The sequence below is a fragment of the Empidonax traillii genome, unplaced genomic scaffold (genome assembly GCF_003031625.1).
Source record: "Empidonax traillii isolate 1590-97213 ecotype Southwest subspecies unplaced genomic scaffold, ASM303162v1 scaffold653:size358915, whole genome shotgun sequence".
In the NCBI taxonomy this organism is placed as follows: domain Eukaryota; kingdom Metazoa; phylum Chordata; class Aves; order Passeriformes; family Tyrannidae; genus Empidonax; species Empidonax traillii.
Window position 1 is genome coordinate 6,961 of NW_020955846.1, and position 15,431 is coordinate 22,391.

General features: G+C 35.7%; 1 protein-coding gene across 1 annotated transcript in view; it reads left to right on the plus strand.

Annotated features, from left to right (window-relative positions):
* LTBP1 (latent transforming growth factor beta binding protein 1) overlaps nucleotides 1-15,431 on the plus strand; it is an 82,054-nt gene that overhangs the window by 3,487 nt on the left and 63,136 nt on the right. Inside the window, exons 2-5 of the mRNA XM_027899281.1 lie at nucleotides 9,048-9,170; nucleotides 10,672-10,839; nucleotides 13,762-13,995; nucleotides 14,865-14,887. Of these exons, the coding sequence (XP_027755082.1) occupies nucleotides 9,048-9,170; nucleotides 10,672-10,839; nucleotides 13,762-13,995; nucleotides 14,865-14,887 (548 nt within the window). The remainder of the gene's footprint in view (nucleotides 1-9,047; nucleotides 9,171-10,671; nucleotides 10,840-13,761; nucleotides 13,996-14,864; nucleotides 14,888-15,431) is intronic.

Here is a 15,431-nt window from a genome sequence, read left to right on the forward strand (position 1 = left end):
TATTTCTGAATCCAACCCTCCAGCTTAAAGAGATTGTTGTTTTCACCTAAATATTGTCCAGCTTTCACTGCCTTTGAAAAATTGGGCCTAAAAGCCTAATTAACCTTTTGTTCTACATTGGTTTTGCAGTCAAAAGCCTACAAAGGCTTCATAAACTAAGAAGTATTAGTGTGATTAATAACCAGATCCTGATTTCTTTCCTTTCAAGTGAGTGAACTAGTATAATGAAACATTCTTCTCTCTAATGTGTAAGTAGGACAACAAAGACCCATCTGTGGGTATGTTAATTCAAACAGTTTAGTGTAATTGCTAGTAAGAAAGCTCTTTTCCCCCTCAGTAATTATCTTTTCAATTGGGTGATTTATTACATGTACACACATGGATGCCCTAAGGCTGTCATTAGAGCCAAAATACAGCTTATCAGAGTTGCAACTTCTTTGTCAGAATCCACATGCAGTGTTAATTTCTGATTCTCTGCTTAGAATTATACTACTGTTTCCTTACTCTGCTAATGGTTTTCTTGGAAAACTGAAATAGAATGAAAAAAACAGCTGGTGAAAAGGTTGGATTCATTTTTCAGGAAACTAGCATATTGCCAGTAGAGCACTTTAGAAATCTTATCTTGAAGAACTGGAAAAATACCTGGACACTTTTTGTTTTACAATGAAGTAAAAAGTGCATGGAAGTTCATGGAAAGTCCCTATATTCTTAAAATAAAATGTATATTAACTTGTAGGAACTAGTACTTGTATGTCGATAGATCAAATTCTATCATAATCATGTGCTCCAGGGACTTAAATCATGATGAAGCCAAGGGAAAAGAGCTTTAAGATAAATATTGAGGGTATTTGTCCCTAAAATACAGTAATAAATTTGTTTTCTCTGCACGTTGTATATTTATTTTACTACTTTTAAGTAATAAAAGAGCTTAGCTTCGTAAGAAATGCTTTTTATGTTACTTAGCTACTAAGTCAACAACCGTCTTTCAAAGAAGTTCTTTTATAATGATCATACTGAGAAATAAATGTATCTCCAGAAACTGGGCTGGGTTGCTCTTTGGACATTGATTATGTGTTTGAGAAGTGTGGATCTGCAAACTTGTGTTCCAGTAAATTCCACGCAAAAGCACAAAATGAGTTGGACTGATTTCTCCTGCTGCTGTTCTGTTAGCTCACAGAAATCTATGGGTCATTTCTTAGAATAAGCAACTGTTTTTCCTGTAATTTTAGAAAATATTGCAATAGATTAATTAGCAATGAAACCTTGTTTTTTATTTCTTTTGCCCATTGTTCTCACTAATCATATTATTTTTGAAGTAATCAACTAAAAAGAAGGCAGAAAAATCTGGATATTATATGTTTTTAAGAACAGAGGATATTAATAGTGGTTAACAATGTATCTATAGTGGAACCAGTCGGAACAGTATTTTCTGTCGTGTTAGTGGGTAATTGATTGTAATTGATTTTCATAAAGAGAATAAAAATTGACATCGGTATATTGAGTCAATTTGGAGATCGTTCAGTCAGATGGCACTCCTAGTGAAGCCTAGCATGTAACTACCAGAATGAGTCAAAATTTTGTAAGTAACGTAAATTATATATTCCAGTCTAAATTTGCAACATGATTTGTTGTGCATATTAAAGCACTTACTGCATGAAAAAATCCATCCGGGCAGATATTTACTAAATAACATTTAATGAGTAGCCACTAGGTAATTTTAATTAAGAAGTTGCCCAGTACTGTGGCAAATTAGTATATAAGTGATCTAGAAGACTTGCTTTGCTTAAATGCAGCAAAGTGTCTTAAGTGTGTGTGGGTGTTATTGAAAGTCGACTTGCTCACTTTACATCATAAGGAGACAAATATTTTCTTTTCACTTTTATTACTTAGTAATTTAACTGAAGTCAGTTGGTTTTTGATAAACACAGAGACTGAAATTCAGAGCTCAATACAGAAGTCCCCCTTCAGAAATTTCCCTTTCCACAGTGCTCAGGGCTGGAATCATTATCTCAAACTGTTGAGATTGCTTGTGTCCTCTGGCACCAGACGCTTGAGACAGAGGGGGTGAGATGGGCCACAATACTTTGTAGCCACAAGTTTATTCTAAATATTTCAGTGAAGCTACCAGGGCTGTGGTGGTTTGACTAGAAGTTCCTGCTTCTACAAGTTCCCATTCTTGGTCCAAATTTCATAAGAACCTTCTGGATAGCATGACTGTCCTAGCTGGAAGCTGTTACTTATTTACTTTTTATACCCTGTCATGTGTTTTCTTAAAAATTGTGAAATTAAACATTGTTTTCTTCTTTTAGTGCATGTTATGTGACTTTGAAAATATGAAATGTTCATTGTCTTTGGAGTCAAATTTATTAATGTAATCAAAAATCACCTCAGATTTGTAACACAGAAAACTCAATGATACAAGTGAGATCTATTGTTTCAAAAGAGATTTTTGTTTTTAAATTAATACTAAACCACTTCTTAGCATTCTTCAGCCTTATATAAATTTTAAATGCATTTTAGTTTACTTCAACATTAAATAGTAATAGAACAAAACCCTGGTCCAATTTTGATAGTGGAATTTAACCATTTAAAAGTTATCAGTGCTCCTGAAAACAAAATTCACTGCATTATTTACATGAATGGTAGCAATGGTTTCTTTCAAAAAACAAATTACAGACTGGTTTTGCTTGCATTTGTTTGCATTGTTCAAAATTCTTACTGTGACCCCTGACTTTTCTGAATTTGTAGACTGTTTTTCTTGAGAATGTTTTCTTTAGAATGAATAGATAGATTTAAATAACATAATGTCAGAAGACTGCAGCTTTGACCAGAACACATTAATAAACTTGTATGTTCAGTTCTAGAATTTTAAGATAATACTTAACGCTCCAAGCTGTGATGATTTTGATGAGCATAAATTCAATGTGCTATGCCTTGAAATGAAAGAATGAATTTAATTTTATAGGAATGTTTCAAATTCTTGTATGTCTGTGACCAAATACGGGCATTGCTCACTATTCAAAAAGGGACTTGCTCCGTGTGTCCAAATGACCTACAAGGCTGAAGGCAGAGAGGACAGCTTTACACCACCTTAGTGTTTCTGCATTAGGCCAGCTGGGCCTGGGTGGTCTGAAGAGCTGTTATAATGGTTAACACAGCCAAAACACAGTGAACTTCTCTTCCTAAGTAGTCTTACAGCTGGAAGCTGCCAAAAGGAAACACTACAGAGCTGATACTCCAACCATCAGCTTTTGTAGGGTGCTCTGTAGTGAAAATTTCTCTGCTGATCAGCAAGTCCTTCTGCAACACTTTGCTTGGCTGTAGTTGGCATCAAGCTCTTCAGGTTATCTTGGCCTGTCAATGTGTAGAAGAGCAGTAGGCCATGAAGCTTACTTGTTTAAATGAATACCATCTCACATTGCTCCCATCTTGCTTCTTTATTTCTGTTTCGTTTTGGAGGGAGTTTTTTGTTGTGTGGTTTTTTTGTTGTTGATTTTTTGTTTGTTTTTTTTTTTTTAATGTCCATGGAGATTACTGTGTTCAAAGTCACACTCTCCACATGAGCAGACAAGCATTCAGTTAGGAAATTTTTGTTTTAGCTTGCTTTTTTTCCCCAGGAAATTCAGTGGCAGTGAGTCATTAACACATTGCATTTTCTGAGAGCAGGCTGACCTGACACCCAGAAGACCTATAAAAATGTGTGGGAAGGTATCAAACACTAACTGTTCTTGTCAAGAGAGACTGTTTTAAGGTCGTCTTGGTGGGAAAGATTGTGGGATAGATTAGCAGCAGTTTGGTTACAGCATCTGGGTTATTGGAATCTGGGAGCACAGTGGTGGCTCTGGAGGGCAGTGTGGTGGCTGACCTCACCGTATATCAAGCTGTGTGCTTAGAAAAAGATATAGGAGTAGCTGAGACACAACAGAGTCATCTGTACAGTGCTGCAGCATCACTGTCAAGACCTCGGTTATGGCAAAGCTTCTGTGAATTTGGGTGAACTCGTGAGAGCAGAGTCAATCAACAGGGCTGCTGGGATGGCGGGTGGCTTCCCCTGCCACTACCATAGACTGAAAGTATGAGTCACACTTTCACGGAGGTGGACTATCAAATTGAAGAGCACAGTATGCCAAGGAACAGTTCCTGTGTTTGGCGTGTGTACTATGAAGGAGCAAAGGGTTGGGCTGTCAGTCAGTGCAGAATGAATGCTTCTTTCATGTCAGTGGGGTTATACCCATTTATTACCATTGAGAAAGGTCAAGTCATTCACATTATCAAACAACAACTATTACAAAATCAATGCTTTATTTATTAGTTCTTTATAAATAATGATGCCTAGTGTGAGAATTTATTCCATAGCCATGCAAGGTGCTGTGTGGAATATCTTTTTGCTTAAACTCTTTTTTTCTGTCTCACTAACACAGAGGCTTTTTACCAATGGAACTTCATTATTCCGCTTTTCTCAAAACCTGAAAGTCACTATTGAATTGGTCTTTGGAAAGCTTTATTTACGTGTGTAAGTAGTACTGCTATTTTATAGTACTGCTACATAGCCCCATAGTATTTCCTCTGTGTATATGAAGGCGTTTGGTCAAATCACTTCTCAAGAGTGTCATCAGTTCCTGCTTCTGCACAACAAAAGATTATTTGGACGTTTTTCTCTAGTTAGTACAATGGAACAAATCAATTCTCATTCCTATACTTGTATTTTATGTCCATATGCAAGAAATAGAGGGCTAAAAAGAAAAAAAAAAAGTCTGTTAATCTTGAATTGGATTTCTCTTCCAGCTGCCTGAACAAGTTGATTCCAGTGCAATTTGCATAGCTGGGAAGGCTGGCAGGTGGTAGGAAATATTTTGGTAGGAAATATTTTGGATTGGTGGCCTTTTACCACAGCCTGAAATTAAGTAGGTAGTAAATCTGGAAGGGATTTTTTTTTCCACCCAAGTTGTTAAATAACCACTATTCTTACATAGATGTATGTTTCTTTTGAAAATGTGAAGGTTTTTGTTTTTTTTATGGCTTGGTTCTGAGGAAACCCTAGATAGGCTTGTGTAATTCAGCATAGAGCATCAGCTCAGTAACTCTATGAGCTCATTGAGAAGACATGACTTGGAAAAGAGGCATTAAAATACACTATAATTAAGTTATGCTGAGGCATCAGAACATGCACAATGAAGTTTACTTTGAAAAGTGCATGAATTTAGAAAGAGAAATATCTGTACTGGGGACTCTGAAAGGAATGTTCACTGGTATTTAGCTGGGACTTAAATGTAGTGGTGCCCGTATTAAATAGCAATAACAGAGTGCATGTGAATTGGGTGTTGTATTTTTAAATACTAGACGTACAAGCACAGTTTGTCTGCAAAGAGATTGAATACAGAGGCAATAATGACAGCATCTGTGAATATTTCCTGCAAAATAGTTGAATCATTTGGAAAGAAAGATGCCTGTGTATTCATGAATTATAGGAAGATCCCATTTACCCGCAAATCAGCCACTTCAATAAATAATGGCACTAAATCTTCACTATTAGTTGGCAAAGGTCTAGAAGATGATTCTTCCAGTCTCACCAAATGTGTCTCCTATGTTCCTATGCCAGTTTTCGTTAGCAATGACATGAAATACAGTTCAGATCTGTAAAAACATGCATAATTTCTATTTAGATTATATGCAAATTAAACTCACCCCAAAGTTCACAATTACAGTTTATAAGCTATATAAAAAAAAATTCTAAAATAATTCTAAAATCCAAATATCCCGGGTTATCTAGTAGGTACTCAAGATCATTCAGCTAGTTGAAGTCTTTAACATGTAACTAGAATTTTGTACCTCCTAACATTTCATTGTAAGTATATTAATATATATATATGCATTTCAGTTCAGTAGCTAAGTTATTCAAAGTTGAACAACTGCTTGAGAATTACAACAACACCATTTTATCTTCTGCGACATACGGACATAGTTCTACAAACATAAAATATATCAGTGTCTTTGCAGGATTTTGCTTTCTGTTTTTATCATGCCTGTATACTTTTAGTATTCAAATAATAAAGCTTATCCCTATATAGATGTTTGACATTCCTTAAAATTAAGGTGGATTCAAACTATGTGTAAAATTATCTAATAAATGCATCATTACTAATTTTAAACATGAAAAATATAAATGCACTTATGTTAATCTATATCATTACTTACCTTGAGTAAATACACGTAAAACGGTAGAATTATTCTCCTAAATAGAATGGAAAAGTGCCAGATTTTTCATGGTCACATATAATCAAATAGCAATGTATTTTATGAGATTTAGTCTTTCCTTGAAAATTAGAGTTATAAAATCTAAGTCAAATTTACATTATTTAAAATAAGTTGCCTTCTTTGCTGATTTAAAACTTAAATGCTGGTTTTACTCTACAAAGAATTTCTGCTAATTCTGCATGGAGGTATATTCCAGAAAGAGTGACCCAAAAAAGTGATACGTTACGTACGTCACCTGGGAGATAGCTTTCATTTTTTCACATTAGAATAGGTTAATTTTCCTATAAATAAAAATGTACACTTTTAATTTGGAAAGGGGAAAAGGTATTTAAAAATGTCTGGTTTTTACAGTGTAGGAAGTAGAGCGATTGTTTTCATTATATGCATCAATTTCTCCTGTGTTTTTCCTCTTCCTCCGAAATCTTTATGTACTTTTTGCCTATGTGTATATAATTTGTGTATTTGTGTAATTTTGTTGAGGATTTTTATTTTGAAATAAACCCAGATATTGAGATTTTTCTTGTATTCACAGTAAAGGATGCAGTCTCTTCCTCTAACTTATTTCCGACAACAGAGACAGTGCTCATCAAAGCAAGTAGAATTGTTTCATGGTTTAGCATTTGAGGACCAAACCACCTATGGGCAAAAAATTCAGTAGGGGGTTCTTGAGTGTTACAGTATTTGCTTTGTATTAGCTCCTAGGTATCTCACAGTCTTCTCTTCGGTCAGGTCTTTGTTGTGCTGGATTTTTGAAAGTGATGGGTTAGTAATAGTTCCTTTCCTCCTGACAACTTTACAGCAGTGTCAATATGCTTCTATTAAGGGATATTTCAGTAATGTCTGTAGTTTGCTAACTATTAAGATTTAAGTTCATTCCTTGTTATGCTCACAAATTATAATGGTATTGAAACAATTATGATCTTCATTTTTGAGTCGGCTGGAACTGTGTAGATGCCTTCAATCATATTTTGAAATCTCAAGACAAAAGAAAGAACCTAGTCTAAGAAATGGAAGTAACTGTCTGAAAAAAATTCAAGTATATCAGAAAATGTCTAGCTTAATAAATATTCTGTGTTAGTGCAATCCTTAAATAAGATACTCTTGTGCTTATATGGGATGTCGTCCCACTCAAAGGTTGGATGGGACAAAAGGTAGACTGCTGTAGGAGAATATTTCAGATGTTTTTTGTGCTCTTTTTTTATACCATTCTCCTTTTTAAATAGTCCACTCCCTCTGAGGTTAGAAAGTCATGTAGTCTGGGAATTTCACTTGAAAATTCCTTTGAGGCAAAGCTGTTCCTTTGTAATTCATGTGGTTTCCATCACATTTCATCCAAAGTTATAGTATATAAATTATCACTCTCTGTCACACATAGCTAAGTGCATAGAAGAGAAGTTTATCCAGGTGGTGTCAAGATACTATATTAGGTATAGCACTGGAAGAGCTGAGGGATAAGCTGAACACTAAGTATTTGGAAAAAAATGCAGCTGGTATGGTAACTGCTAGAGTCTGCTGTACTGTTCACTTCTGTGTAGTGGGACAGGTAGCCAAACTTGTGGAGAAACATTAAAGAAGAAATGTTCTTTCTACAGATTTCCAAGAGCAAACTCCAGCGCATCTGTCCTATTTTGTATATTCAAGTTCTTACCCTCATTGGTTGTGTTGAATTAGGCAGCAACATACAACAAGGTGAAAAGAAATGGTGATGGTTTTATAAGAGGAAAGATAATAAAAAGAGGAAAGATAATAAAAATATTGTATATTTTAGATAAAATGGTCACTAATACCTGATTTTCAAGGAGCTAGCAGAATATCTTGAATTCCACTTGATGTTTACCCAGCAAGGTGGTAGGCATTTTTTCCTAGCCTTAAGGATATGGAGGGAAGTTTTATGTAAAAATCATACATGTAAACATTTTTAAGTAGGTCTATTTCAATGTAGCCTCTCAGTTTTTCTGCAAGAGGAGACATGGAAATTTATGACAGAGGTAATTATAGATTAGAAGGGGGTTTAGTTTTATTTTTGTTATTATTTTAAGGTTTTGATTATCAGTCCAAGCTTTGTTGTTGCTGTCCTCTGAAATAAAATCCTGGCTGACTTAGTTACAGATGGTATTCAGATGATTGTCAGGCAGGATGATTCAGTGAGACCCTGAAAGGGACACTTGTGCTGTTATTCTCGTAGCAGCAAACTTTATCAAAGTAGTTGTCAATTGTTGCAAAGTTGTGTTCCCACAGATACAGGTTGTTTCATGTCACATGTGTTCTCTGCCTCCTAAAGCATATTCTTATTATCAAGACAATAAGCTCTTTAGACTAGAGAAGATATTTTTGCATTGTGCTTCTTCCAGCACAATGAACCTTTGAGCACTATTGAATATAAATACTAATAAAAACTGTAGTAAATGTGTTGAGCAGTGTTCCACCCTGCATAAAATATATACTACATTGCTTTAAACTTGTCTCTGTGAACGTTCTTGTGAGCTGTGTTTGGCTGCACAAGCAATCATCTAGTCAGGAAAAGAGAGGTTGATAAACCAGCCCAAGTCTGTTTGGTTTTTTTTAATTCAAAGTACTCAGGAATGATGTATAAATGTAATTGTGTTTCTGTTATGTTCTCAGCAGTGTTTTAAAAGGTTATAAATCAATTGTCAGTATGGGAAAAAGTGTTGATTACAGTGTTAACTTATAACAGTCCTCCTACATATATTTTTTGAAAAAAAGGTAACGTCTCAAGAAAGAGAAGTATTAATACATGTTTCAGCATCTGATTATTTTCAATTTTCCCACAGATATCAATGAGTGTCAGCTACAGGGAGTATGCCCCAATGGTGAGTGCTTGAATACCATGGGCAGCTATAGATGTACCTGCAAAATGGGATTTGTGCCAGATCCTACTCTCTCAAGATGCATACGTAAGTAATGGTACTAAGCAAAGTACCAAAACAGACACTTAGTTGCATCTCAAAGATTTGATCGGGCCTAACTATTCTGTCACCTTTTTTTTGCTGTCCCCACCTCATCTTCTCAGTTTATTCACTTTACATAGTCAGTCTCAGTGTGTTCGTGCCTATTTTCTGTTTCTTTGTCCTGGAAATGTTGGTTTCCACCAGTGGCTGCCCAAGGTCTTTGCTATCTTTTCCTGGCTTGTAATAAAAAACCTTCAAGGACACATCCAGCCTCGTCATACATTCAGTCTTTCTCAGTAGCTTGGAGTTCTCCTTCCTACACATTTTTTTTCTCCTGTCTCTGTTACTTTCCCAGCCAAAATCATATTTGTGTTTTGCTCTTCCCTCTTCCACCTCTGCAGCTTTGATCAGAGTAGTTTCCATGACTAAACATTTGGCACATTTTCCTTCTCATTAAAAAGGATTAAAAATTAAGAAATAATTAGGAAAAAGTTGTGAACAGCATGAATGCAAAGATTTACCTATTCTAGTCAGCTTTTACTTTGAGATCAGCTAGCTCTGTGAGAAGGGAAGATGGTGTAGAGAAAAACTAAATTTTTCACTTTACATTTTCTGCGAAGAATATGTACAAGTGAAAAATAGCTTAGGAGATAAGCTCCTTCTCTGAGCTGTCTTCACAGCTAAAATATGGTCTTGAGTTACAGGTGAATTCTTTTTTTTTTTTCCCAGCAAAATTATCCAAAGCTACTAGTTAATGACACTCAATTACTGAGAAAGTTTCTTAGCAGTTTGAAGAAAACTTCATATAATTTTTGAGTTGAACACAAGAAAAAAAAGCGGTTGGTTGTTTTTGGTTTTGCTTTTATGTGTCATGTTGAAAATCGGGTAGTCTTTGTATTTTTAAGTGAACAAGTTACCCAAAACTGTTAACCATATGCTAATTTGGATGCATAAATTAGAGAGCTGGATGGGTCTGAGCTTTCTCATACTAGTCATAGCTTATGACCTTTGGCTCTTCCACATTAAAACTAAGTGTAACAAAATGTAAATATCTAATTTTCTCTTTTATAAAAAAAAGTGTCATATATGATACTTTATGCTTTTGCAGTCTCACTGACATAGCCTACTTCTGGATGAATGTTCTAGTGGGTATGTAGCTTTGACACAACTGTGTAATGCCTATGATTGATCTTCAGCAACTGGACTTGTGAACAAGTGAGAGAGCCAATTCTGACTCTATTGTGACAGCATGGCAACTTTTAAATTTTTTCTTTCTTTAAAATACTTATCCTTGGTCTAAGATGAGTTTGAATCCAGGAGTATCTGATGCAAAATAAGATTTTTTTTTTGGGGGGGGGGGTTGATTCTTGTTTGAGAAAGGTGTTTGAAGTAAAACTTCTGCAGGCTGTAATATTAATCCATTTAACTGGTGTTGGACATCTCATGGTGTTTCTCTATTTTGCTTTATGCCTGAATAGTAGCATCGTCTCTTCCAATTTCATTGCAGCTGATAATCCTGTAGTTGCTGAAGAGAAAGGACCCTGCTACCGGTTTGTCAGTGCAGGAAAGCAATGCATGCATCCTCTTTCTGTTCAGCTCAGCAAGCAGCTTTGCTGTTGCAGCGTTGGCAAAGCCTGGGGCCCACACTGTGAGAAGTGTCCACTTCCAGGAACAGGTAAGAACATCCCATTAAAAATACAAGCTTTTCCCCCCACCCCTACGTTTGTTTTGCATGCTTTAACCACCCCCCTTCCCCCCCCGCCCACTATATATTGTAGGTATAGGAAAATTAACCCAAAATCTAGTTAATAGTCCTCAATTGTAAAAGGATCTGGTGAAAGGATGGCAGCCTTTCAGAGTTAGGTACGGAAGTATGTGGGTGGTAGTTTATATTACAGTTAGTAGGATATACATGGTAGTATCTCTTCTTCCTCACCTTCCTCCACGTCCTTACCATCCATTTTGAGAATTGTGGTGACGATGGTGTTGCCTTCTTAACAATAAAAACTTGTAGTTAAACATTTCTTGCCAACTTTCGCTTAAACAATTCCATACTTGTTACATATAGCTCATTTGTATTATCAGTTCCCTTGGAGTTCTGCTGTTCTTTATGTATATAAGGATTCTGCAAATACCAGCTTGTTTGGTCACCCTCATTTAGGCTTCTTATAGATTAAGATACCACATATTGTAGATACTGATTGCTGCTTTTAAGTACTTTCTAATTCTGAATGTTGCTTAAAACTTAAATGCCCATGGATTCTTCAGTCTATATTAATTAAATTTTATCTTTTTGTCCAAATGTATGGCCAAATTAATCTTTTTTAAAAACATAGTTGTTTGTTGCAATATATATGATGTCCAGCCTCTTCAGTATTTTAGCACAGGTATTTGTAATGGCAATCCACTGTGCTTACTTGAATCTGCTGCTGCAGACGTCACTGATATGATACAGGTCATGTATTTTTTTGAAATATTATAAAATGATTTACATTGTCAAAAACAGCTAGCTGCTTTGGGAAATCTACAGCTAGCATTAGAGACATGATGAAAGCAGCAGATTCCCTCCTTTTTTTAAGTTGATCTTACAGAAATGGAAATGACCAACATTTTTGAGCATTTCAGTTGTTTTTTAAAGTTGTTTTTTTCCTGCATGACCACTGGGTCACTAGTTCACTGATCAGAATTTTAAAACTCCAGTCACTTTCAGATAAATAATAGCTATGGATTTGAGTGGAGAAAAACATATATTCTCATGAGATGACTCACAATTTAAATGCAAGTGTTTTGTATATGCGAGAATATTGCGATTTCCTGCCCAATTGTGTGTGTTATGGAGCAGAGAATATATCCTTTTGTTGACTGCTCTCTAGTCACAACAAATACATTGAATAACATATAGAATTGGTTATTTCAGTGATTTTTTTTTTCCCTTAATGTAAAGGCTTCGAGGAGAAACTCTGTGAGTAGAAAATTTTGATGAGCTTTTCCCATTTAATGATTACTTTCATAATTTAAAAACATGTTCCTTTCTGTAACAGGTTAAATTCATAATGTTTCAGAGTTTTCTATGAAAAATGTGTGAAAGTGGCATACTCCAGAATGGGGTAATGTATTTACTGCAGCATCCCATGTAAAAGTCATGATCTCACTCCCTGATTGCTTCTAAAATATTTGTATAGAGTAAATAATCTTCTAAAGAAATACTGAAACCAGATATGTAAGGCCAGGTTTTGAGAGCATTTATCACTGCTGTGATAGAGTAAGGCTCATGTTTCTACTTTGCATTTGAGAGAATATGACCTGAGGCAAGTTTGCCTAAAACCTGAGTATGCATCTGAAGGGACAGACATCAAATTTTCTCTCCTTCTCCTTTGACCAAAATTCCCACCCTCATTTGGGCATTTTTGTGGCAATCTGATATTAGCATATCCAAACAAAAGTATTTCATCATTCTGAATCCACTGAATTTAATCAGTTTGTTGACCCTTCATATTTTCTATTACTAAGACACCATGAGAAGCGATTATACAATTAATGCATACTGCAATTTAATGTATAATTTAATGAATTAATCCGTACACCTATAGGTAGTACTTTGTGTGTTTATTTTAGATGCTAATTCATTTTAAAATCCTGATATGTTTAAAGCAGAATTTGTGAATTTAGCAATGCCCCCCTCCACACACCTCTTACAAAACTGTAAGAAATCACATTGGGCACATGGAAGACTAAATGTTCAGTATTTCATCCCATAAAACATGGCTTAACCTAGAGTAATGAAGCAGTGCCCCCACAAGACTCCTGAAGGTCTCCCTGTCCCTGAGAGGAGCAAAGCTATTATCTTTGGTAGGGAGGAAGACTGACCTGTATTTCTTTTTCATTTTAGTCTTTCAGTAGGATTGCAAACCCTGATATTTATGTGGAGCAGCTGCAGAGATCAGAGCAGGTGCAGCTGCCTGACATTCGTTACTTTTCTCTGTAGCAGCTTTATAAATGAGATTATTTCCCCTCTCTTCCACTGGTGATTTGGCTTTTTTGTGATCCCCAACTTGTTTTTATCCAGCCTTTTTCAATTCAGTGGAATTTGGATCAGGGCTGGTATGAGATCTCTGATGTAGTCTGATGGGATCCTGTGAATCAATGTTGTTACGGTTGATAGTCTTCTGCTCCTCTAGTACAGGGGTGATGAGCTTTTTCTCCTTTGGTTTCTGCAACAAAGAGAATGATAGCATTCATTCCTTATGCAATTAAGATGATAATGACAATTTGCATATTTAAATTAATGCACAGAAATAATATATTGTTTGAAGGGGATTAATGCAAAAAAAATGTGATATAATGATAGATTAAGCATAACTGAGGAAAAGTGGTAAACTGGAGTGGAAACCTCCCAGAAAAAACAGCCAGGACATGCTTTTGGGAGAACGCTCAGTCATATTAGCATGCAATGCATAGCTTGTCTTAAAGTAGTTTTTTGTAAAAATGTATATACAATGAGATGACATTTTTTAGTGGTAGTCATTATATTTTCCACTATGTCAACATATTGCACTTTTAGACTCCTAAAAGGAATATTTTCCCATCCCAAATCTAGCTGCTTTTAAGGAAATCTGCCCTGGTGGAATGGGTTATACGGTTTCTGGCCCTCACAGAAACAAGCTATATCATCACCCTGCAGTTAGAGTACAGCCACCTGTCATTGGCAAGACCCCGATTACTCAACCTGTTGCTAAAGGTACCTCTCCTCCACCTCTCCCAGCAAAGGAAGAGCCAGTGGAGGCACTGACCTTCTCACAGAAAAGTGAGACTGAGATGGCTGTGCAAGAAGGTGAGAGTGGGAAAATTTAGTCTTTCTATGTTTCTGTGCATGTGTCTTCAATGGTATGTTTCTTTGAGTAGTGAGTATGTTTCTTGAGCATCCAGTGCAGGACAGAGAGGCATCACTTCCCCCAGCAGAGCGTTCCGTGTCGTGGAGTGTATCGCATTACATGATTTACTTCTGAAATTTTAGGTCCTACAAGGTGCTGGGAACACCATGGAGAGAGAGACTGCTTTAATCTCATTAATTTTCATGATGAAAAACAGTACATATTTGTTGTAAGACTTTAAAAAAAATTATAAATTAAAAAATATATTGATAAATTTAAAAAGGCAAATTGCAAGGGAAAACAAGAACTTATATGAAATTCCTACTGTTCCTTCCCACAGTGAAGGAAAAAAACCCCAAACCATTCTTGCTTGCTTAAAGACAAACTTTAAAACTTGATTTTTTTTAACAATAAATTATTGCAAATTTGTTAATGATAAGTTATATATCATTATGATATTATTTTACCTTGAAAATATTTCCAGATGTTGATATTCCTTTGAAGGAATTGAAAAAGTTGAATCAGTGAGTTAATAATCTGTGAGTCTGTCAGATTGTTTCTAAGAAAACAGGTAAACAATTCAGAAACCTACAAGGCAGCTGAATACTAAGTAAATAATCGTTGGACAATGTGTAGAATCTTATCCTGGTTCCAGGTTAGTTTGTACACTTGCTTCAGGAACAATTACTTCAAGCTTGCACTGTTTTGAAATGAGGTTAGAGCCTGATACATTTTTGCGATGGCAGCAACCACCTTCAGATGTGATAAAATACATAAGTAAATGCTTTTGTGAAAACTGATTAATTTTCCTTTTTCTTTCTGGTTTTAGTGGCAACTGCAGCTCCCGATCAGGTAAAACATGATGTGATTTATCTAGGAATTAAAATGCGGACCGTGTGTACAAGATATGATACGGATAACTCTGAAAGGATTTAGAATTTATGATTAACAAACAACTCACTGTGGACGTACTATGCAAACCCTGAGGCAAAAAGAGCTCATGTTATTATTATATACAACAACAGGCAGGTAGTGAGGTACAGGAAAGAGATTACTTTAACCTATCTTAAAGGCATTTAGTGGAGGGTGTAGTATATATTGTTCTATCCCATTCTGGAGAATGTATTTTAAAGAGGATAATGAAAAATGCAGACAATATGAAGAAGAGACACAGATACTGACAGCTAGAGAAAATGAGTCAGAGAGAAATAGTATGAAGCTTTGAGAAGCATTTGTGACACCTGCTTATGAGACTTGTATTAGTGCCTAAGCTGTTTTTTTAGGGTTTCTGTGTATTCAGTGGAGAAGCGCGAGTTCATGTGTTAAGTCCTCAATTCAGGAGGTTTCGGGTTCTGTATGTTGAAGATAATGGGATTTGTTGTGAATAGCTGCAGCT